At 39.9% G+C, this 25,601-nt stretch overlaps 1 protein-coding gene across 7 annotated transcripts in view; it reads right to left on the reverse strand.

The window, feature by feature from the left end:
- The window catches only part of nfia (nuclear factor I/A), a 155,381-nt gene that overhangs the window by 22,746 nt on the left and 107,034 nt on the right, over positions 1–25,601 (reverse strand). For 3 of the 7 annotated variants that reach the window (XM_053238113.1, XM_026925943.3, XM_053238115.1), the window contains exons 5-8: positions 16,803–16,920; positions 13,374–13,501; positions 10,774–10,824; positions 3,565–3,696 (exon numbers count right to left, since the gene is read on the reverse strand). In XM_053238113.1, the coding sequence (XP_053094088.1) occupies positions 3,565–3,696; positions 10,774–10,824; positions 13,374–13,501; positions 16,803–16,920 (429 nt within the window). The remainder of the gene's footprint in view (positions 1–3,564; positions 3,697–10,773; positions 10,825–13,373; positions 13,502–16,802; positions 16,921–25,601) is intronic. The other 4 variants (XM_053238116.1, XM_053238118.1, XM_053238114.1 and 1 more) reach the window with 3 other exon arrangements.

Below are 25,601 nucleotides of genomic sequence, written 5' to 3' on the forward strand. Positions count from 1 at the left end.
GCTATTGTAACGGCGCCTGCATGAGGGCTATGCACTGAATAAAGAAAGGCTCGGGATTAGTTCCACTTTGCAAATCGTGTTGGTTCACTGATCTTTTTCCCCCTTGCTCCAAGCCCCCTTTCTTCTCAACCCCCCCCCCCAATTTATCTCGAAGAAGATATACACTTTGGCGGATTATTGAAATAATAAACGAGGTGATAAATAAAAAGTGGGCTATTATTTTGTTGCTATGTTAGCAACAGGTCCTTGCTGCGCTGGCTGTGGTGTTTGAATAACATCAGAGAGGAGGGGAGAGCAAGTCTTATGAAGTTACATGGATAACTGAAAGGGAGGACAGATTTAGATGGTTTTAAATATTCTATAATGGGTCGAAAAAATAAGACGCTGAGGTTTTTTGGCTGGGTTTTGGAGTGCCCTGCTAGTGAGCCTGACCACATAAACCTCACCAGGTTTTCCCGAATGCTTTCTCTCTGAGTGGGAGGGAGAAATTGCATCTAGCTTGCTTTAAATTAATTGCAGATTCATGAACTTAACCCTAAAGGGAACTACTAAAAACTACGACAAATTCTTACTAAATCATCCACAACCTTTTTTTTTGGTCTAAAATAATATAAAATATAGTAAAGCAAAAAAAAAAAAAAAAACCTAGAGACAGTACCTCGAGATGTCTGTGATGCTTGCACACTAGGCTTCACACTTTACAGCAGTCATTTCAGGTCAGCATGTCAACGAATATAAAGTATTTGATCTTCAGACTTTCATCCAGTATTTATGCAGCAGATGGACAAAATTCACAGAGCAAGGCTGACTGAGAAAGGGAAGAGTGAACATTTCTCAGCATTGAATTTGTCAGGCTAAATAACTGAACAAATGCCATGTTCAGTACAACCAATGTTTAAGATTTTGGAAAATTGTCCGTTCCTAATACACATCTCCTTGTCCTGACAACAAAGGTCTAAACAATGATTATGAGAAATGGCACAAGCCTCAGCTGAGCTTCAGTCCACTGACAGATGTTCAAGACTTTATATCACAGTGCTGTTGAATTCTTGATTCTGATTAGTCAGAAGGTGTTGATTAACTTTCTATAACAGCAGTTCTGACAATAGTTCCAGGCAAACAACAGGTTTTTATTATTGCACTCACTCTAATATCCTATTGTTTCTATAAGAACGTACCCAGGGACTTGTATGGAGAACACGCCATATAACCATATTTTAAAAATGTCCGTAATCATGAGGAGGTATTTATTTAGCATTTTTGGAAGAATCTCCAGTGTCAGCACTTTGTAACAGTCAGAGATGAAGCTGTAACTTTTAAGTTTTCTGAAACAGGAAATTCTTCAGGACTTTTATGCTTTGTGGTTTATCAGTATCATTTCAAGCTGCATTTTTTTTGTCTTATTCACTCCAAGAGAAACAAAAAAGGGAGGCTGGTAAGGGAACTGCTTTTTATAGCTGCTATAATAAAAGTCATAACAGGAACTAACTTGTTTTGCTGTGATAATCCCCATCACTGATTATTTTCCTACAACAGCAAGCCCCCAAGTGTTTTATCCCTTACGAAGCAATCGTATAAAAACAGTGGAAATCGAGTAGCTTTACTTTTTACCCTAAATATACTCTTTGGCCTATTATCCATCTCTGTTGTCCACATCTTCTCAATTGTCCAATCATCAGCCTGCTTTTGAGTTATTCTAGGTTTGGAGTTTTGGATTACTGGTGCGAAAAATTTATAAAAAGGTAGCGGAGGTCCTTGCAGCTTCTTTTTTCATTGATAGATCACTGGTACACAATACATGTGTACACTATCACCTCATGTCACGGAGTGACTCCTGCGTGTTACAACAATGGGAATCAGTGCATCACACAATTAGTCGGTGAGAAAAAATATTTTAGTCTGAAAATATAAAGCAAATATGGTGAACAAACCACAGGAAGATTAAAAATGTTTTTTCATTTTTTCATAAATCATGAAGAGGAAGTAGAGTACAGAGCAGGTACAACAACCATGTATGTGTCTATGACACTGTGTGTGTGTGTGTGTGTGTGTGTGTGAGAGAGAGAGAGAGAGAGAGAGAGTGCATGCTGAAATCTGCCCTTATCAACTGACAGAACAATTCACACCAAGTGACAATACATGATCCGCTGACTAAATACGAGCTTGGAGATCCATTACTCTTGGAGTGTCTGAAGTTTATTTACATAAAAGATAATATATTGATGTATAATCCTGGGAATTATCCTATACCCTGACCACATCAGATGAATTCACTGTGTAAATACTAGTCAGATTTTCACACTGTTTACATATACAAAGGAAAAGGATCATATTCAAATGTTGTAACTATTAAAACATGCATTTCCTTAACTTCATGGATAAACGTCTTGGACTCGGCATAATATTGGGAAAAGGGTTTTAAATAAATGGATGTAATTAATGGCATAGTTTATGTTCACATATACATCAATCATCCTGTAAGTGATATTAAATGTAAATAATTAATGATTTTCAACAATCACTTTTTGGAATTGTTCTTTTTTCTGTGGCTGAATTTCAAATTGTTAGCATGGAGTGCACTACATGGGTTATACCCTATGTAATGAGCATATATACTGTAGTGCAGTGGTTCTCAAACGTTTTGCAGAGAAGTATTATTTTAACTGTAAAATAATTTTCTTAGTACAGATTTATTTTACAACCATAATCATACTATTCAAGTATGAAGCTCATTATTTAAATGTGTATTATATTTTATTTATTGGGGCCATACGGCTTTCTGTTTCCGAATTTTCTACTGACAGAACATATTTGGCCTACAATGACACTAATTATAAGTCAACCATTTTTTGAGTTATTGAGGTTTGGATTAAAACCATTCAGTGTAAGTGACCAGTCAAACAGGCTAACAGTTATAAGAACTCAATCATAAATTAAAGGTTTTGACTGTAACTATATAAAGAACTCACAGACCCATTGGCTGTACTTCACAGATCTCAGTCTTCCCAACGGGCTATGAGAAGCACTCCTGCAGTGGACAGGAAGCCATATGGGATTCAGCATTACTGTTGGAGAGGCCTACATAGAAAAAAAAAAACTATTCGGGAGGAGTATGAAATCTGAAATGCTAAAATGTATGATAAAACTGCCTCCTCACTGTAATTTATATGATATGGATGCATAGTATAGCACCACTGCTAATGTTTGCTCTATCTATAGTAGTATAAAATATAGATTAAATCACTAAATCATTTAAGAAGTTAAAATTTAAGTGCATGATTTCTGATGTTTATACCTATGTCTGTCCTAAAAGACTGATTTGCCTTGTAAGCAAAGTGTCTCTTTACCACACACATGCTCCAGCTGTGTTTTGCACAGAGAAGAGGGTTCCCAACATGTCTACCCTGCACTGGGGAGATTCACCCTGGGAAAAGGAGGTGTGGAGGAGCAGAGGGAGGAGCAGAAAGGGATGCTGCTGGGTGTGTTTAGGGGCTCTGCAGGGGGCTCAAGGTGGTGCTGGCAGGGTTTGGAGGAGGAGGGGGGGTTGGGGGTTTTGGACCTCACCTCTGGGTCCTGTAATGACTGCTCGATGATGGTGTGTGAATGCCGTTCGGGGGGAGGAGGAGGTCTGCGAAGGCACGGGGCTGCTGAAACCAGACTTCTCTGACTTCTTTAATGTGGTGGGCGATGGCATTCCTGGCAAGAATGATCGATAAGTGCAGTTTTAATAAGGCAATGGAATGAAGACACAGGCTGGCGCACAGCTGAGAGAAGGGCACAGAGGGCTGCAGGTGTGTACACGTGTGTGTGTGGCGGGGAGGTAGCAGAAGGACAAAACAGCAGCAAAGGTTGCAGCACCTACAGCAAACAAGTGACATAACCATTTAGCGGGAGGTTTAGAAAGTGAATGAGTGATAGTTTCCTGCCAGAGCCTCTGTGATTCAAATTAAAATTTTCTGTGGATTATTTAACTCTTTCAACAATGGGTGCTATAATTATATAGCTATAATATAGTGCTATATTATATGGGTGCTCTGACTATATAAAGTGGTTGCTTGATAGTTTTTCAGATTCTCTAAAATATTGTAATGAATGTACAGTATATTATATAGACTAAAGACTGAAAAGTGTCTTCCTCTTTCAGATGATAAAATACACAACACAATGAAATGATACAGTTAAACAAGTAACAATCTGATACACTTTGATTTGCTACAGATCTGATACGATTCGGTTTAGCACCGATACGATCTGATTCAGGCCAGTTTCAGTATGAATAAGTTCAGCTGGACTGAAGTTTTCCATTATGGGAAAGTCATCAGGACAGAGCTCTTTGTGCTTTCTAGTTTCTTGGTAACATGACAAGCTGTTTGTATGTAACTGCTATAATGTAGGTGATTACACAAACTAACTTGTAAGGCAGTGTTTCAAGTTTTTCACATAGCAGTGCTTTTACTTGAGATTTCCTGCTGAGCTTTTGTTGAAACCAAAGTATTTCCAAACGTATGACCTGAAGGTGCAAATTGGGACACTGTCTCCCTCTCTCACAAATGCAAAATATGACCAACTGTCGTGTACATCCATTTTCTACACCAATATCAGTTTTCTAGCCTTGTAAAATGACGTAGCCATATCATAGACTGGCAGATCAATTTTCTGATTCAAATCATATTTTTCTTCACACTCTTAATATAGTCATTTTTATACTACAAATATATTCTTATACTCATGAGGTCAGTTATTAATGGATATTCTTATTCTTATTATGAATGAGTAAGCAAAAGAGAAAACTCTAATAGTGGATTTCATTAATATATTGTAAAAGGCTATGTGCTATAAGGACGAACAGCAGGAATGTGTCAAACAGTGATGCAAAGAGAAAAACAGATGACAGAATTTCAGCCAAAAATTAAATTCACACATTTTTCCCCCAAATGTATCCACCAGTCTTAAGTTTGTTTCTTTAGTTTTGCACTGGAGATACAAAGTTAATGCTCAGAACTTGTAATAAAACCTGTTTAGATCATTGAGCTCATACCACACTTGTCAAATCATGTGGAGTTTATTAGTTTTAATAGATTTGTGTGCTTATGTAGTTTCTGATGCTGTATGACACGTTGTTATCTGTAATTCAGGAACAAAGGACATCACAAAGCTAAATGTGGCAATAGCTCCATCTAAAAAAAGTATTACTTTCTTCCTCAGCACACAGAGTAGTATCAGAAAATTGACTCAGGCACAGAGATGTGCTCCAAAGTTCAAAGAAGTGATTCCAGTTGTATCTGCACATTTAATGTATAGTAAAGATTTATTTTATTTATTTAAAAAAAAAAAAATCTTTATCTACAAATGGTATTTCTGAGCCAAAAGGCATCTTTTGAGACGAGTGTTTGATTTAGACCATGATAAAATGGTAGCTTTATGCTTCCCTTAACTGTTAGCAACATTAGCCTTCAGTATAAGGCTATAGTACCTTCGGTATAGCACTCTGAATTTTATTTATGATCAGGGGAAAATTGTATGCATTTTCTTTCTGGTTGAAGTGTTCCATTAAGAAGACAGCAGCGCAGTGCACAGCATTCACACCGTCTCTGACCGCTCTGGCTTAGCAGGGGTTAAATAAGAGCAACGGTTCAGAAGCACATGCATGATGTTGCTTTATTATCCCCTATTAGGCTCAGACTCCTTACTGCCTCTCCCTCATTCTGAGATTCATAACAGACACAAATGAGGATGAACCTACTGCAGCTTAACACCTGCAATGCAAACTGATGAGAATATAGAAAGTGACACTGGAGGCAATTAGGGACTGGTGTGAGCTTATTAGCCACTGTAGTACTAAGCATGGATGGGTGGCAATCGGAAAGTGTGGACACAGGCTCTAATTTCTCATCCGGCTGTTAAACGGGAATACTTCCTGCCTTAGGCTTGGGATGGCAAGATAAAAACTTTTAAATAAATATATGTCAGATAATGTACTGCACTTTAAGTGAAGTAAAAAGACAAAGAGAATGAGATAAAAGAAGATTTCTCTCCAGAATTACCATCAGAGAAAGAGGGTTATTAAAGTGTAGGAAAGAGCTGAACGTTTTCATCAAACAACTGTTCGTTGATCAGTGATACTGGCCATAAAGGGTAACCTGATTTAGTGAGAAAGTGAGTAGGAGTCCCAAGTGGATAAGTGTGATCTTCTGTGTGAGTAAAAGCACAGAGAAACACTGTCATTATCTAATGTTATAGAAAGAATGTGCATTTAAAAGATGGGTCTTGATCTCAATAGCAGTTATTCACATTTTACTCTCGTCTTTAGCACAGACACATAATTCATTCATTCATCTACAGTAAGCAATTTATCCTGGTCAGGATCATGGTGGATCTGGAGGAACACTAGGTGTGAGGTGGGAATACACCCTGGATAGGACACCAGTCCATTGCAGGACACATTCAGATCTACGGGCAATTTAGCATAGCCTGCTGGCATGTTCTTAGAAGACGGGAGGAAATCAGAGAAAATCCACATGGCACATGCAAAGAAACTCCATAAACACAGTAACCCAAGTTCAGGATTGAACTGAGGATCCTCGACTGCAACGTTACCCACTGTATCATCCACATCCACACCCACACCCACAAACACATAATTGCATAGGAAAAGGTAAAATTTATGCACCTAATCAACTAGTCATGATTTCTTACTCACCCCATCATGTCTGCCCTCTTCCTGCACACTTACATACATGCTGTGTTACTGACCATCTGCCCATTATAAACATACACACACGCACACACCTTAATAACCCAGCAGTGCAGGTGCTACATTCCCCTCAATGCCACAGTACCAACCAAACCAGCTAACACAGGGAAACAGACAGGACAGGAAGACAGAGAGAAAGAGATGAACTGACGTATAAACACAGGAAAAGAAAAAAAGGAATTTGGACCTAGAGAGGATCAGCAAATTTTTTAAACACACACACACACACACACACACACACACACACAGATTCCTGTGAGCCCATGCTGGGCAAGATCAAAGAAGTGTGCTGAGATAAAGCTGTGCTCTGTAGTGACTCTCAGCTAAACCGCACCATCTATTCCTTTCATTTACCCATACAACATGATTAATGGGAACGTCTAACTGGTACATACACTTAAACACACATGCATACGAGTGCAATTCGAATTGTTGTCATACATCAATGAAGATTTACGACCCTAATGACAGTTATGATGAGGGTGTGGCAACTTTTCTTCAGCATTGATTGAGATGAGATTTAGAGTAACGTAAAGACACAAAATGTCTCATGCTGTCTTCTTGTGAATTTAAAAAATATATATTGTCAAACTTCTGACAAGCATTTAGAGTTCATTTTAAGTCTAAAACTTAAGTGTTTCCTGGTTTCTGGGTATGGGAAATTAATAGATGTGTACAATTTGGGAAAATTGTCACATCACTAAACTTGAAGACCTTAAAGATACAATACAAAAAATGTCTCATGATACGATCATAAACAGCGGTGACACATTTTAAAAATCTCTGATGAACAGGTTAAAAACTAAATTTTAAAAAGGAGAAACAAATGTTGCAAATATAGACTTTAAAGGTTCGTGTTGTAGAAGTTCTAACAATACCCATGATTTCTTACTAAATTACCTTCCCAACAGAGTTTTTAGACTGATGGTATTCTTAGTCTGTGACCTAGTGAACCATTATCACGATGTATTTATTGATAGAGACTTTAAAGCACTTCTGTAAGTCTCTCTGGATAAGGGCGTCTGCCAAATGCAGTAAATGTAAATGTAAATGATTAGATATCCTATCATTCCATCACCTAGGACATGGGGGTAATAAACTACTTATGCTGAAACGTGATGCTTTTACTAATCTGCAAGCAAAATTGGTCAAATTGTTTGGCTACAGAATTAATTTGGTTGAAAAGAGAGCACCACACACACACATTTTTACAGGATCGCTGGCCAACGGAGCTAAAGAAACACATCACAGAAAAAACAAACCAGGCTGGAAACTGGCACTTTAATATTTTATTTCTCCACAAGGTGAAGTATATAAGGCTGGAAGAGAGACAGACTGAGTGAGACTAACATAAAGTAGAGGCTAGGAATAAGTAAAGAGTGAGTCAAGAGTAACACTAACCAGAGAAAGAAAACAGAACAAACATTGTGGGTTACAGAGCAGTTTTGTGAGTGTTTGAGCTTGTGTGTTACTGTGTATATTTGTGCGTATGCTTTGAAGGAGGCCTGAAGTGTGTGAGTCTGTGAGTAATGAACACTTGTAAAGGTTCTGTCAGATGGAATCAAAGCTTGGCCTCACTCAGCATTTTTTGTTCCGAGACGTTATTACGCGCCCGGCACTGCTCCCCGCCTGTTCCTCTCTCCCTCCCTCTCTCTCTCTCTCTCTCTCTCTCTCTCTCTCTGACAAATTGACAGGGTGTATATGAACAAGGGAGTGATTGTAGATGCAGTGTGTCCAGTGCTTCCATCCTTCAGCATACGAGTCTGTCCAGCACATCAATCAGCAACAGACAGACAAGCAGTGCTGCCTGAACACTGAGCGGCTTCACCCTCATCAGCACACACACTCAGCTGTGAACACACACCACAGCACCATGGCCTCGTCAAGATGTGCCCTTTCTGACTATGTTTATAGCCTGTGAGTCCCCACTGACATGTCCTTTAAACTAAACAACATTTAGTTATGTATTTTCTAACACTCTTGGTTTTCTTTGCTTCTTTTTGAATGTTTGCGAGCCTTTAAGTTATTAGTTTGGGAGGACATTTGTAAATGATCCAAATGTAGTTGATGTCAGCATGTCAATACATGTTTGATGGCCAAATGTTGCTTCTTTTCTTTTGCACTATAGCTATCTCAATTATTTAATACCCCAAATAGCTTTGCATATTTGCCTTCTGACCCAATACAACATACGATTATCTTTGAAAATGGACTAAAAGACATTAAACAGCTATAGTATCACACATCCTAATGCTGGCATCACATTCTTCCTCAGCACATAGTTTGGTATCACTCCACACAAGCATGACCCGAGTGACAAAGTGACAAGTGACAATATATTTTCTTTGTACATGTGTGACACAGAGCCATGGTTTCAGCAACAGCAGCAAGCGAAAAAGTGACAGCAAGTCAAGAGTGAAATTTTCTCGATTCTTTGCAAATTAGGTATGACACAGTAAATGACAAATCCAAACAACTGGCCTGAATGAGTCCTCGGACCACTCCTGTAGAGCGTGTGGTCTGATATTTTTAATTCCCCACTCAGTTCCCCACAACTTTAGTTCTTATCTGCAATTCAGTCCCCTTTACGCTTTGACACACACACAAATGAAGGAAAAACTTATAACCGTGCTTTCGTCTCACCCTGTCACATACGACCTCTCATTAAATGTGTACATAGACATTACGAAAGGAAAATAAATCTTACGAAATTACGAAAGGAAGTAGCAGAGATTGTTGGTGCCTCCCAGGCATGTAGGCAGCTAGTACAGTTAGCTTGCACTGCTAATCTGCCAACAAAGACCTAGCACGTTATCAAAAAAACAGTTTCCACACAGATTACTATACCATATTAATTTGTGTTTAACTAGTTAGCTTATACAGTATATAGCTACTAAGGTATCTCATTGGAACTGGAAAAACTCTCAACAGTGCACACAAGCGACATCAATATCAGCTGCAACATGCTCACAAGAGACAACTGATGAGGGACATGTTAGTGCGAACTTAGGTGAAGGGTCAGTCTCCAGCCCAAAGACTGAAGGCAAGCTTGTAGGTTAAAATTACTTTGGACTTGTTATTGTGTTTATTACATTCTGTTATATTTGAAACTGTAAAAAGGATATTACCAAGCAACAAGAGTGCAAAAACAATGCCTTTTGCTGCAAGTGTGTGATGAATAAGGTTTGCAGTTTGCACAATGCTGAACTGTCTGCAATAAGCTATAATCATCCCTAACTCATATGCTACACTGTAGCTCCAGTGAAAAACAAAAAAAACAAACCTTGGATACAAAACAGACACATCTGGGATAAGGAGAAAAGTTTTACAAGCTTCTAAATATCAGGCAGAGCTCTGATCACATGAGATCAGTGAGAGAGGTGTATTATGAGGTTTATGGGGTCTAGGCAGGTGAACATGGCCACCATCACTATAGTCAGACCATCACAGAACACCGACAATCCAAGCAATGACAGCTATGCACTCATAGAGCTCAGGTTTTTATTAGGTCAGGCTAATTTTAACACATGACCTCTAACAGCCACCAAATACAACATCATAAACATTATACTTACACACAAACAGAACCAAGCACACACACATACATGAATCAAACACACAGTTGACAACCCCATTATGCCATTAAAAACAGTCTTCCCGGTTCTCCATTCCCTCTCCCTTCATGCTCATGTTAAACAGGGCACTTTTCCAAAGCAAATCTCACAACACATATGGACACGTCATATTCAATGCACAATTCCAAATGCACTGACAGGGTGGAAATGACATCATGCACAAATACGGGTCGCAAGGGTCATATCAGGCTGGAGGTATGTGGGAGGGAGATGGGGAGAAATCATCTGGACAGGAAAAAAAACCCAAACACCAACAACAAACTTTACACCACAACAACACTTGGTCCTGTGGGACAGGAAGTGAGCAGTGGGGTGGGGTGGAGAAGAGGTGGGGTGATTGGGGTTCAGGGTGGGGAGGGTGTAAGAACAATGGCAGAGCATTACCTTGTCTTGAGATGAACGAACTAGCTAGCGAGCCACGCAGTTTATATCCAGCTTTGAAGGACAAGGAAGGAAATAAACAAGGGGAAGAAAAGAACAAAAAAGAGGTGGGGTGAATAGAAGAGCAGAGTGAGTGATAGCTCAGATATTCAGCTATTCATATCAGACATTTTCCTCCAGACTGGACAAAGCCTGGAAAACCAGTGCTCAGGTCACATACACACACCTCCACACACATCGGAAAACCTAAACAAACACATATTCAGAATTACACACATGCATGTACAGTACGCATCACTTTCTCTTTCTTTCTAAAAAGTATCTTATATTTTCCTAGAGTCCTTTCCATGTTGTCACTCATCTCTAAATGCTGACAAAACTCAAAATAAAATTATCTCTATACAGACTTGAACATATTTAACAAAAGTCAGATCTGCACAGCCAGTCAAAAATTTCTGAACACCTAATATGTTAGTATTTTTGGTTAAACTTTGAAGGAATGGACTTAATTTCAGACTCTAAAATCAGAAGCAATAGTTAGGACCAGGTATAAGTGAAAAATCTGACTGAGAAAAGTTTGTGACTGTTTTTGTATTCTATTGGAGATGATCTAGGTGTAATTAGAAAAGACCTAAATACTGGTAACTCTAATTACATACTTGTAGGAAGTAACCTATATTTGATACTAGCACTTTTTATGAGTCTTTTATCAACAGGCTTAACTAAGTTACCATCCAAATGCACCTGCCTTTAATGAATCACTCATTTAGAGTTCCATGAGGATCTCAGAGTGACTATGCACTCCTTAAATACAAAGATGTAGGTCTTTGCTGGACACTTGTATGATTTTTCCTTATTTTATTACCATTTTGTTTTCTCCTCAGCTCTGATACCATCTAAACCCATTCAAAAATGAAAAAAGACTATCAGTGTAAAGGTTAACAGTTTTAGACAGTTTTAGCGTTGATTAATCAGTGTTACATAGTCGTATACCATATTTCTATATGCTCCAAAGTAAAACTGGGCCATCTCAAATAAAGAGGCTATAATCAGAAGGAAAATCTGATTAGCCAGCATTCTACAGATGATAAATTTTAGGTAAAGGAGAGACAGAAAGAGGGAAAGAGAGATCAGAGAGTGCAGTGTAGAGGTCAGCCCTGCTGGTTGAGTGACTGGAGAATTTAAGGTCTCTGTCAGAGCTGAAGGCTGGGTTTTATTGGGTATGGCCTTGTCTGTTACAGCCTCTGTGTGAGGTGGGAAGCCCTGCACATGATGCTGGTATATGGTTATACACAGGGGTTTAAATCAGAGAGACAGAGACAGAGAGAGAGACAGACAAAGTGAGCCTGACAGAGGACAGTTGGGAGCAGATTCAGGAGTTACAGTCCTTCACCTAGCGCCACTGCAGCAAGTTCAACAGAACATGAAAACACACACGCACACATGTTTACACACAGTATCTGAGGTCAATGTCCAATGTTAAATACAGTATATTAGTGATAACTGTTAGCCATTTTACTGGCATGAAGATAAATGCAAAGACCCTGTAGAGTTTCACTATTTTTCAGTTCACACTTTTTCCACTGACAAGGTGCCAGAGTCAGTGCCTAATGTTCCTAATGTTGAACAATTCCACACTTTCCTACTGCTTGAGAGCCATTTCTGAGTGGGAAAAAATGGTTAGCTGTGATGTTCGGGAGACAACCGTCAAAAAAAAAAAAGTGAACCAATGGGTTGAAAATAACTGTCTAAAGAAGAAGCAAACATTTTACTGGGTACTGAAACAAACTCAGCATGAACTACACTGTTCATGCTAACAAAACGTAATTGAATTACGTTTCATTAAATGAATAGATAACAGCAATAAAAACATATACTATATGTTCATGCTAATAACTGTTGTCTATGATGATGCTGCTGTGTAGAAGGAATTTGACTTTTGACTTTGAATCAAAAGTAAACTTTATAAAACCCTTCACTGTCATTATTATTTTTTATTCATGCATTTTTAAACGTTTCATCTCTTAAACTGTAAATGCAGGCTACTTCTTAAAAAACGTTGGCTGTTTTTCTGAAACAGCACCGTGTTGGTGGAAAAGGGGGTAACTGACACTTCAGTAAAACCCACTAGGTCAGACAAGATGGAATCATCAGAGAGAAGAGAGACAAGTAAATAAAAAAGTTTTTAAAAAATTCTGTATACACATTAAAATTCAACCCAAATACAAACAAGAAAGTGACACATTAGGAAAGGGAATATCAGAGACAATATAATATAAGACAACGATAATAAACTCCACAAAGCTGGCTGCCACCCATAACCAAGACCACACACCTCAAAACAAATACACACACATAGACACAAACTCATATAGCATATATGAATGTATGAATATTCATATATGTATATTTTCCCTCATTCCTCAACATCTGATCCCTTGTCTTATGTGTGTGGGTGTAGATACATTTGGGCATGAGTGAATATGTGCATATGTGTATACATCTCGGTGGTCGATGATGTGTATGAGAAGGGCAGAGCAGCATTAAGAGCTTGGTTGGCTGTGTGTGTGTGTGTGTGTGTGTGTGTGTGGGAAGAGGGTTACCTGGCTCTACTTCATGCCAGCTGCTGGCTTGGCTTCCGCTACCTGGAGATCGCCCCTGACCAGGGTAGTAGGACTCCTCGCCTGGACTGTCCACCTCCTCCTCCATGCACTTAATCCGCTTTGCAGAACTGCATAGAGATGCACACACACAGAGAAATACAGAGATGGAGGAATAGACTGATGAAACTTATGCTATTTCAGATACACTGTAATCATGTTAAGTCAACTGTATGGTGTGTTTATTCAGTAGCTGACTAATATCCGCCAACAGCATCGGCAAAAACAGATCAGTGCTAACCCTCAAAGCCAAATCAAGATTAGGGCTCATCTTACACTCTAAGGGGGCAGATGGTGCTACAGGGTTAAATTCACAGAACACAGGAGTGAATAAATGAAGGGAAACCATTTACATTTCTATATACATTATAGTCTAAGGCAGTGATTCTCAGTCCCAGTACTGGGGGAATATATAATGATGTAAAATATAGTTGTTTTTTTTTTCTATCATATAAAAACACAACTGCTGACTAATGCAAAGTGAAAAGAAATAGTTTCTATTAATTTCATATTTGCCTACTCCTTTCCTGTTGGCTAGTCTAATTAATAGTCTAGTAAAGTGTTTCATCACTGCCAACTCTCACTTGCTATTTCTTCCAGATTTATGCTGTTAACTTGTGAGGGAGATAGCTAATAGACATGTGAAGCCATCACATCTTTTAAAAGCTGCATGGCCAGTTATTTTCTCTGGGACTCCAAAGTTGACTGCAGTATTATTGGGATTTGAACTTACAATTTTAGAAAACAGACCTAGTACTGGACAATATGGCCAAAACTTATATAAACTTATACAAAACAGTATACTTTCTCGACTCATGGTATCAGTATATATATATATATATATATATATATATATATATATATATATATATATATATCACAGTATAATGCGATGTTCCTTCAGTTTTATAGTTAACCATTGTTAACAAGTAAAATATTTAACACAAACCCCACAACAGACTAAAAATAGAAGTCAGCACAATCCATTCTTTTAAAATTAATTTCATAACAATTTAGCCAAATTCCTCACCCAAATTTTTATGCACTTTTTCGTAAGAGAAAGTTCTTCTTTATAAATCAGGTAAACATAAATTTTATTTTAATTATTTTAAAATTGTAATAAAAATAATGAAGGTGTTTTGAATTATTTACGATCCTACACAAATGCTGTGTAGCAAAATGGTTCTGGCACTGTAATCTATCCAAACCTGTTCTGCTTTTCACTGTAAAAGATCAACACTTGAGCCAGTTACCACATAGTGACAAGGGTTTTCCTGTTTTTGAGTGAAAATGAGCATCTTTATTAAAATTTTGTTTTTCGATCCATTGCATCACATTCTGTGTGGATTATGTGTTATACATTGTTTTGTCATGGTGTAACGGTATCAACAAAAAAAATCCTTGAGAAGAATTACAAACAGTATAATATCAACTCCTACAACATCTTACACCATGGGACCACGTGGGAGCAGTGAAAACATTTGAACTCTAGATGACATTGTTTTGTGCTGACATCAGGACAGAGGAAATCTGCATCTCTCAACAAAGATAATGTGTTTAAAAGCACAGCTGCAAATTATACGTCAATCTCATAAACAGCCTCTGTAACACTAATATGACGTAAATCCTTTGTGCTGATGGAAGACTTGAGGGTTATTTTCTTTTGCTCTAACACACCTGACTAAACTGTTAAAGGACTTCTAATAACAATGACCTGATGAGCTGGATTGGATGAGTTAGTGCGGTGCAAACACAGCACACTGTCACCTCTCGAGGGACTGAAAAGCTCTGGTGTAATTCAGTAAATAATGGTCAATCACTTATGAACACACGCACACACACAACATGTTTCTTGCATGCCTACAGTCCTCAGAGGCCAGAGGTGGGCTGATGTCTTGTACATAATGCGAATGCTGACAAGAGTCACTGATCTGCTGAAGGCTGGGCTCTGACATTTATTTGTTAATGTAGGGCCTACTGGTGTTTTTCACTCATAATCACTTAATTACTCTCTAGCATGCAGCCACACACAGGCTTCTTGTTCCAGATGTTTTCTTTGGCAGGCCTGGCTGAAGAGGCCACTGAAGCATGTGGGTAGATCACACACACACATACACACACAAACGTAAACTATACATGTAGACACACACACACCCACTCACAAACCAACAGAAACCATGCTCACCTCATGTGTAAGCACTATAACTCAATTTCTGAAACTTTTACAGCCTACTGCGTGCAAGAAGCTAACATCTGAAATCTGTCCTCTTCGTCTGGCAATATATTTGGATTAGAAAGTGAAATGTGCATGTGGGTACTTTAAATGCACATGTGAATATGTATACTTTGCCAGTTAAAAGTTTGCGAACACCATATATTTTAGCATTTTTGTTTAAACAAGCATTGACCACATTTGAAATATTCAACAATTTGAATTCTGAAATGTTTATGTGATTTTAGTTTGTGGAAGCAATCTAGAACTAAGGCTGAAATCTTGTTCTTTCTAATTAGTCAAATAACACAAAGCAAGTACTCTATATATGTCTTACAATTAATATTAGCACTGTTTGTTGTGTTTTGTGAGTGCTGCCTTCCAAATGCAACTACTTTTAATAAAGCACTGATTAGAATCTGAGAGCGGCCATTAGTATGTCCTTAATTACAAATTCCTTATTGCCATTATGTATCATTTTGTTTGGTCTGCTGTAATACTGTAATAAAACATTTAAGCAATAAAACATATACACCTCAAGTTTCTTATGTTTTATTACATTTATGTAATAAAACATGAGGAACTCAAGGTGTATATGTGCTTTCATGAATATGCATAAAAAAGTGTGTGTGTGTCTGTGTATGTGTGTATATATACACGTGTGCATTTTAGGTGTACTGTACAGTGTACAGGCAGTTAAAGTGACAAGAAAGGCTGCTAAACCAGCATTCTCAGTGGAGCCTCGATTCAGTGTCTGTACGGTTTCCAAACCAGTCCCTTACACACACATGCACACACACGCACACACCTGTCTACGAGACTGACCCATGCCAAAAGAAAGAGCTGGGCACTCAGTGAAGCTTTCCACTGAGGCGTTTTGTGTGAGTGTGTGTGTGTGTGTGTGCGACCAGGCGGGCGGTACTAGATGGAGGCTCCAGGTGGACACACATATGCTGGCGGCTCATGAACCTCCAACTCCTGCAGACTCTCTTCAACCCTCGGCCAGCACATCGATCTCTGCCTGCACTGATTAATTAAGACCCAGAGAGAGAGAGAGAGAGAGAGAGCAAAAGACAGACAGACAGAGAGAGAGAGAGAGAGAGAGAGAGAGAGAGAGAGAGAGGGAGGGAGGCAGTAATAGCATATAAAGAGAAAGGTACCTGCTAGAAGAGGTGCTAGGTAGGGGCCGTCTCATAGCCCCTGGGCTCATACTGTAGTAAGAGGAGCTGTCCAAATCTGCCAGTGAGAAGTTGGGTCCTGTCCCTGCCGCAATTGGGGCTGTAACACACACATACACACATGAACACACACACACACACACACACAGAAAAAGAAAGGTAAGAACACAAAAGGTAGGGGAAAAGCTTCCACCCCTCACCAGGCATTAGATTTCCGTTTAGCCCTGTTCATCTCCATTACCAGGCCTGATATAAGCACTTTGCCTCACATGAGTCTTTACCTTGTTTTGCCAAACTGCATTAGGTCGTCTCAAAACCCCCGACCCCTCCTCCCCAATCCAGCTCGCCGCAGAGCCTCTCGTCCCTGCTCATGTAGCTCACTGGCAAGCACTCTGTTCTATCGAACGCCTTTGTCATCCACTCCATAAAGCTCTGATGCCTCTTTATATTCATCGTGACTGAGACCACTATTTTTGATGAGGACAGCGTAAACGTGTAAGGAAGCAGGCCTGGCCCTGCATACATAATACCCCACAGCCCGGGCCAAGGATGGAAGGAGGGGGCAGACGACAGCACGGAAGAGCCTGATAGACACGGTAATGGGCCTCCTAATTAACATTGGAAGAGGACACGGTTACAGGAGAAACTTGGACCCTGAGAGAGAGAGAGAGATGAAAGGAGAGTGAGAGAAAGAGGGAGGGTTATGGCTCCCGGGCCAAATAGAGGTGCAAAAGGTGACCACATGTAGTAATGCCAGAGAAGGAGCCAATAATTTCATCTCAGAGTCATGTCTTTATTTTAATTTTAATTTTTTTCATCCAAGGCCAGCTCTCCCTTCTAATAGAAGTGGCAGAGCCAGTTATTTACGAGGCACAGTAAAGCCAACTGCATTTGCATGGCTAATAGTGGGACATGAAGTAATTTGTGTGAGAGCTAACCTGGGCACTGAGCTGCAGTAACTCAGCAGACCTGCACACACGCCCACACATACACATATTCACACATACATACACAGACAGGGAGAGCGACCAGTCCATGGCGCTGCAGTTTGGGGAGAAAAATGAACACGCTGCACTCTGTCTGACTGGAATGGAAATCAATCATAAAGGTAATCCACGGTCTCTACCTCTTAAGGGCTTTAGCAAGTGCTTTTGCTCGCAGGATTCCAAATGAAGACTGTGGCTATCAGGCCAGCATTGATCTCCCTCTCTCCCTCTTCTTCTGTCCCTCTCTTTCCGATTCTCTCTCTCTCCATCTATGATCTCCCCTGCACTACTTTCAGAGCTTCCAGTGCAGAAAGTACATTAGCTGAATGTTTCAATCTATTTTGTCTACTTAGAGAATCTGGTTAAGTTAAAGGGATAGAGGTAAGGCTGCTGAGACGGGAAAAAAGAAATAAAAAATGTAGAAACAGAGAGAAGCAATACCAAAAATAAACTCCCGAAAATGTGTGTTTCAGTTCATAAACCAGGTCATTTAATCACATCCTAAAATCACAAATAAACGTTTTACAACTCTGCTAGATCAGTTTAAAGCATGTCCACTAACCAGATTTTCTGTGAAAGTAAATAGTACAGCCAGTTTACAGGGAAAATGTTTTCTGGTGTATAACAATGGCCTAAAATAATCCAAAATTTCTCATGTTGTGTATTTGGACAGATTTGAAGGGATTTGGGTTGGATAATTTTTATAGATTTGATCAGTTTGGATTCACGGGATCATTTTGAGGAGCCTGAAGTTATGACATTTGTTCAGGCTACAGTATAAACCTCCTCTGCTTGAGGCCAGCTTCTAAAATGACTTACAGCCTGCAAGAAATAATGTTTCTAGAACATCAAGTCAAACACGGATTATAATAGCAGAACACTGCTGTCATTCAAACCCTTACATCTAACTGTCTACCTGAAATAGACAAAAACATACTAACCAACTAAACAAATGCCTTTATGAATTTATGTATTTCAAACTGAGACATGTCTAAGACATGTGTGGGTGTGGCCATGTTTTGATATCTTTGTGGGGACCAAATATCCCCACAAGCATGGGATATGACAGTTTTAATTTTTTTATTGAAATATTATTTTTTATATTTTTTATAGTATATTGACATAAAAATCAATGAATGAAAAAAACTAATAAACAATAAAAGTCTGATTTAAGTGTGTGTGTGTGTGTGTGTGTGTGTGTATTTTCCTGTGTAAAAGACGTAGAAGAAACAGACAGGTATAGAAAGAAAGGCAGAGTAAAGAAGTCTTAGGCCAGTTTAAGAAGCCGACACTTCCTCTCCACACACACACACACACACACACACACACACACACACACACACACACACACACACACTCCAGCCACCCACTGCAGATTAATGCTGCCACAAAAGCTGGAGGGTCTTTTTTATTTGAAAGCACGCAAGAGCAGAAGGAAGAGAGAAATGCCTTTTGTTCAAAGGATTTTCAAAACCAGAGTATCTGACAACAAAAGCAGCAATCGACGTCAAAACTCCGGACATCCGGCCTCTCCTTGTCCACCTTCCCCCTCCTCACTCTTCATGATCTTCATGATGGGAGCTCCTCCTGAGCTAGTGTGAAGTGTGCCAGCTCTGACAGGGCTTTCGTGTTTTTCTCCTCCATCAGCCAGACTGAGGATCTGTACCATGAGAGAACTCAGCAACAGCTCCGTCAACTCTGTGGCCTCCAGAATCAAAATGAGGGGCAGCAGGTCAGCAGGTCAAGCAGCAGGTCAAGGTGTGAAAGAGAAAGCAGGCAGACTGATACAGATACTGACCAAGGTATATGTATTAGACCAAGACTCTGTTAGATTAGTTTTTTCCAAACGCTAGAGCTAGCACTCCCTGGATCATATTTAGCTAAATATGCTGATCTGGGATCCATACGCCCTCCTTATAAACAGAGGACAGTAATCACAAACAATCTCTATAGGAATGTACAATTCCATTTTTGCACTACTGATATCCTAATATCAAAGCTGTGAATCTCTGATGATATCTGATGCTAACATCCAGTGGCCAGTAAAATGTGGACACCTGACCATCACACCCATATGTCCCATTTGAAAACCATGGGCATTGGAACGCATGGTGTTGGTCTGTGGCTGTGGGGATCTGTGGCTCATTTAGCCACAAGAGTTCATCCCAAAGGTGTTCAGTGGGGTTGAGGACAGGGCTCTGGCCACAGTTCTTCCACTCCAACCTTAACCTGATGTCTTTATGGACCTCGCTTTGTGCACAGGGGCACTGTCATGCTGGAACAGCTTTAGGTCCATTAGTTCCAGTGAAGGAAAATCTTAATGCTACAGCAGGGGTGTCCAATCCTTTTCAGAAAGGAATGGTGTGGGTGCAGATTTTCACTCCAGCCAAGCATAAGCCACACCAGTCTACTGAAAGCCAAGATCAGCAGATTAAACAGGTGGGATCAGGTGTGGCTCCTGCTTGACTAGAAAGAAAACCTGCACCCTTTGCGGATAAGATTGGACACCCCTGTGCTACAGCATACAAAGACATCCTATACAATTGTGTGCATACAACTTTGTAGCAACAGTTTCAGGAAAACCCACATATGGGTATGATGGTCAGGTGTCCACATACTTTTGGCCATACAGCGTACAAGGTCTACAGTATGTCAGTCAACATCAGACACATTCACAGCATAAATTATACTAGCCAAATCATTTATTCGATTCAATATCGATCCAGCATTTCAGGACATTATTGATACTCGGCCTCTCAACCCTCTGAAACATTATCTTCATGTTTTGAGGCTTAGCTGCATTGGGTGTCCTAGATTTGGGTCAGAACTCTGCAGGAAGACAGAGGAGGAGAAGGATGATTGGTTAGCACTGCATTAGGATATGAAGGGCAGAAAACACTCATAGATCATCACCTCTCTTCTGAGAAGTTTCATAAATGTAGCTCTCACTGTGCAACTGCTTACTTGTCACATCCACAGCTCTTTACCTCGTCATTATCCACAATTAATCTTGTCAGTTGTAGCAGATTGTCACTACAGAATTATCACTTTAAGAGGTCTGAGTTTATGTTTCCATGCAGATGGTTGGCTCAGAGTTGGCTGAGTGGTGGCCACTTTCCCAGTGGCTCCGTCAGCGCAGGCAGCCATAGGGCCAAGACTGAAAAAGAACCAGGATGATGGCTGCCCCTTGTCTTTTCCATTATTCATCCTCTTACCCTGTTCCATCACATGGCTGTGCACAGTGGTACCCAGGGATGTCCCAGGAGTCCCTGCTCCAAGGCTAGGCCGTCCAAATTCCTGCCAACGTTTCAGCAGATTCCTCTGTGCCAGAATAACCACAATGAAATCTTAAATCCTGCGCTTCTTGTTTCCAAAGCTCTGCACACTCATCCTGCAGTTTCATGGTTCTAAAGGTGAGGTCCAGGGAAGCCCAGGGGTCAGTGACACACAGCCAGGAGGAGCATGAGTTTCTAATTTTGTTACACCATTATCAAAGTTAGTATGCCTATAAATAATGGAAATGGAATCTAATGACAGTTTTAAAAATGGGTTCTGTGGGTAGAATGTTGAGAAAGAAAAAAAACTCTCTGGGTCCAATAAATAGCCAAAACATTATTGTATATTATTGTTATTTTAATAGTTAAAGGAATCCCTGACTATAAAATGTTTGAGGATTCCTGCTTTAGTCTACCTGAGCTTGTCTGTGTACCAAGTTGCGTCATATGAAAGCCTCCAAGAAGGCCGAAAGGGGAAACAGTTTGGTAAGAAACTGAAGAGATGAAGCTGTATGGAGAGGAATGTGATTGCTGCTTGTTCTCAGTAAAATCATGTGTCAAGAAATTCAACGACTTTTTGATGTCAGTAGAGAGAGAGAGTGTGTGTGTGTGTGTGTGTGTGAGACAGAGAGAGAGAGAGAGAGAGAGAGAAAGAGTAAAAGTGAGGGAAACCGAGGGGAGGAGGAAGCATTCAGAAAGGGCGGGTCCAATCTCTAAAATTACCCCTGCCTAGTATTGACCGGCCAATTATGTGGAGTTCCATTTACAAAAACGTAGCTATAACCGCTAACTTTATGGAGACTTTCATTCCCCAGCCCCCCGCCCCTCCCCCCACCTCTACACAGCCTTCCTCCTCTTTTTTTGTGTGGCGCTTTAATAGGATATTGATCGACAGAAGCAGATTCGATTGGGCTGCCACTGAATTGTGTAATGGGTGCACAAAGCCAAGGTCAGGGCGTATAGACAGGGAAGAGCTAAGGCAGCCTGTCGTCCATTCAATATCACCACCCTTCATCTTCCGAATGGCCACGATCTCCATGCTCAACCTCTTCCCTGTTCACTTAAATAAAATCTCAGGAAACACACATGCAACTCGGACCGCACTTCGGTGCAACCTGGTGCAAGGTCTCGCATGTGCCTTCTAACCTAAAAGGCTTACCTCACACACTCTGCTCAATCATATCATCAAATCGCTCCTGCTGCTTGTACAGTCACGAGCATACATAGTTTGCTCTAATCTGTGGCTGCTCCATAGGGACCAATCCTGTTAGAGAGAGGACTGATAACAGCAGGCTCAGTAGTTTTGAGGATGTGTGCTGAAGGGGGCAGGATTTAGTGCAAGACTGATTTTTCTTGTAGACACTGGAGTTATGCAACTTGTTTGCTTATATATCTATTATTTTGATCTATTATTATTATCATCTTTTTAATGGCCTCATGAAGTCTATTCACAAAATGAATTTAAGAGCAGCTTATATAAAGAGCAGCTAATGTATAGTGTATGTAAAGCTGTGCCTAGACAATAGTCTAAACATTTTTTCTCTGCATGATAGAGTATTAACCTAAAATTAACCTAAACGTGCACTGTGTGGCACAGCAAATGTAAATACATCCATATAAATAAATGTCAAGTGTCACTGGACTATAAAGAGAAAGGGGTGGGGTGCAGGGATGAATTAAAAAAAAATCACTTTTGATTTGAACAGAACAGCAAGCATATGCCACCCAGCATTGGTCTTTCTTCCCCACGTGTCACAGATGTTAGGATAAAAGCCAGTGCCTCCGTGGAGCTGGATCAATTATGCATATTCCTTAATCTCATTACAATCATATGCCAGGACTTCGGATGCAGCGCAGCACTGACTGTGCTAATCGTACTAATATCTCTCTCTCTCGACCTCTCCACACACACACACACACACACACACACACACTGGTCTAAACAACCACATCTCCTGAACGATCATAAGCTCATCCCCTACCTCTCTCTCTCTCTCTAACACACATACGCTCACACACACTGAGTTAATCCCCCCCCTCCTCTTCTCCTGTGTGCTGTCACAGTGCCATGCCGTGGTGGCGCCCGGACGTTCTCCCTCTCTCCAGATGCTGTCTTTGTGCTGGCAGGATGCACAAGGCCGTGGGTGGGAAGCACCATGCATGGGCTCAGTGCCCAGGTCCATGGCGCCCCTCTCTTTCCCCACCGCAGGGCCCACGATGAGATCACGGAGCACTGGGGATCAATGGCCCTTTGATCAGAAGGATCCTGTAAGTGCTGACAGGCGGTTTGGATCGGCTATTGTTAGCGCCAATCGACAGGTCTGTATGGATCGCGCTGCGCTCTGTCACTCTCCACTGTAGACGTCTGCAATTTTTAAAGGTCAAGTTTCCCTTTTCCTCCGACCCCTCTTTCCTTCTTTGTTTCTCTTTGGGGCTGGTCTTCCCCTGCTTTAATCTTATCTATGTGGGTCCTCTGGTCTGTTGTGGAAAGCTTGGAGCCAAGCGTGTTTTATTAAGAAAGGCAAAGAGTATATGGTTCTGGGACATAACTGTGATTATTTTTCTACAGTAAAGAAGTTGTGCAGCAAAAAAGTGTAGAAATCATCAACTAAATTAGGTTTCAATGAACCCTTTAGTGTCAACTTTCAAAAAATAATGCCAGCAGCACAAGTAAATGGCTTCATATTGATTTGGCAAACTTTAGGCAATAGGTGGAGCTCCCTCTCTCCTCATACAACAATAGGTTAAATATAAGAAATTTCTATTAACGTCTATAATATTTGTCTGCAAACTTTGCTTTAAGAAGAATCCCAATAGGATTTGTAAGATAATATAAAACTGATATAAAACTCCGAAGTCAGCAAGAAATCAGAATTCAACAGCCATAAGATAAGATTAGCAACCTCAGATCAATAAGATATCTGGTCTGTATGTAGTCAAGACTGTACTGCTGTGAACATTTTACTGTATATTGAATGTGGAGTCTATTATTGCCACAAAGAGTGCTTAGATCCCAATTGTTGCTGCTGAATAATAATAAATATAGTGATCATAATAACAATGACAGCATTATTCATTTATATAACATCATAGCTGAATAATTTAAGGAGCTTATTTATGTCCAAGAGTGCAAAGCTGTGATATAAACTAACCATTTGTTTTGCAGAAAGCTATGTTTTGCCATGGTATCATTTTCTAGCAGTGCAACAGTAGATGCCATGCTCTAGCGGAACAAACTAGAAAGAAATGTGAAAGTGCATAATAGTCAAGACTGCAATACTGAGACATCTGCAAATACAGCCAAGGATTAACTAGGAACAAAAGATTTTGGACACAGCATGATTGAGTGATGGAGATATATAAGCTGACATCTTCAAAAATTAGTACTGTAAATGAGAAGTATGTTACTGTAATACTGACACACCATGCATAATGTCCAGTTTCAACACGTATACCTGTGAAAAGCAATACTGATTTACTAAAACTAAGAAAATAAATGTGTTAAAAATTGTACATACTATGTTTAATTTGTCATTAGGTTTCTGTTGGTCCTGTGGCCACAATATACAGTACAATGTAGAAATAATTAGTGACTTTTCAATGTGACACACTTTTCCAGAATTTCGCTCCTATCGATTTAACATGGATGGCTCTGATTTCGTTTGTCTGTCCCATGGAGCTTTTATTAAAAGTAGTTCAAGTTCAAGTTCACACTTGAAAGTTCTCTTCAAGTATTAGCAAATAGCAACCTAGTGAGTGAAAGTAAACCTAGAGGATGGTTTTATATTTCATCAGGTTCTTACATGTAGCAATGTACAATCCTGATTCTCCACAATTGTGACATTATGGCTGGGATGTCAATCAAGCATGCTTCTTAGAAATTGTTATCAGTTAATTCAAACTGAATACATACTGTAACAATTTTGGTATCAAACAAACACTTTTAAAATTTTTACTCGATTCATCAGCACTTCTGAATGAGTGTTGGCTCCACTGTTAGTGCTTTGTAACCGTCAGAGGTAAAGCTGTAACTTTAACCAACATGGAGACTTAACTTATTTCGAGCTAACTAACTTGTTTTGTGGATGTTCAGTAACATTAACCATTACTATAAATGGATAAAAAACTAGCATAACACTCTTAGAAAGTGCTATCTGCCCTCTTCTGCATATATGAACTCACAGATGCGCATAATTGGCTTGTGTCACTGTGATTGACCAGAGAGAGAGTATTCCAACCCTCCCACCCAGAGAGCACAGACAATTTTGCTCTGCTGGCTCCCAGCCATGAATGGCCATGGCATCATCCATCCATCCATTTTCTGTACCACTAATTCTACACATGGTGCAAGGCAAACGTGCCATGGAATCATCAGGATTCAAACTGCTGATCTTCAGATGCTAGGAGTGCCACTCAGATTACACTTCAAGATGTGCTATTATTGTTAAACAATCAATAATCAGTCTTTGATCATTTTCCCATAACAGCAAACTCTGTCATGTTTAATGCCTTATACATTT

This window comes from Pangasianodon hypophthalmus, chromosome 11, assembly GCF_027358585.1.
Source record: "Pangasianodon hypophthalmus isolate fPanHyp1 chromosome 11, fPanHyp1.pri, whole genome shotgun sequence".
In the NCBI taxonomy this organism is placed as follows: domain Eukaryota; kingdom Metazoa; phylum Chordata; class Actinopteri; order Siluriformes; family Pangasiidae; genus Pangasianodon; species Pangasianodon hypophthalmus.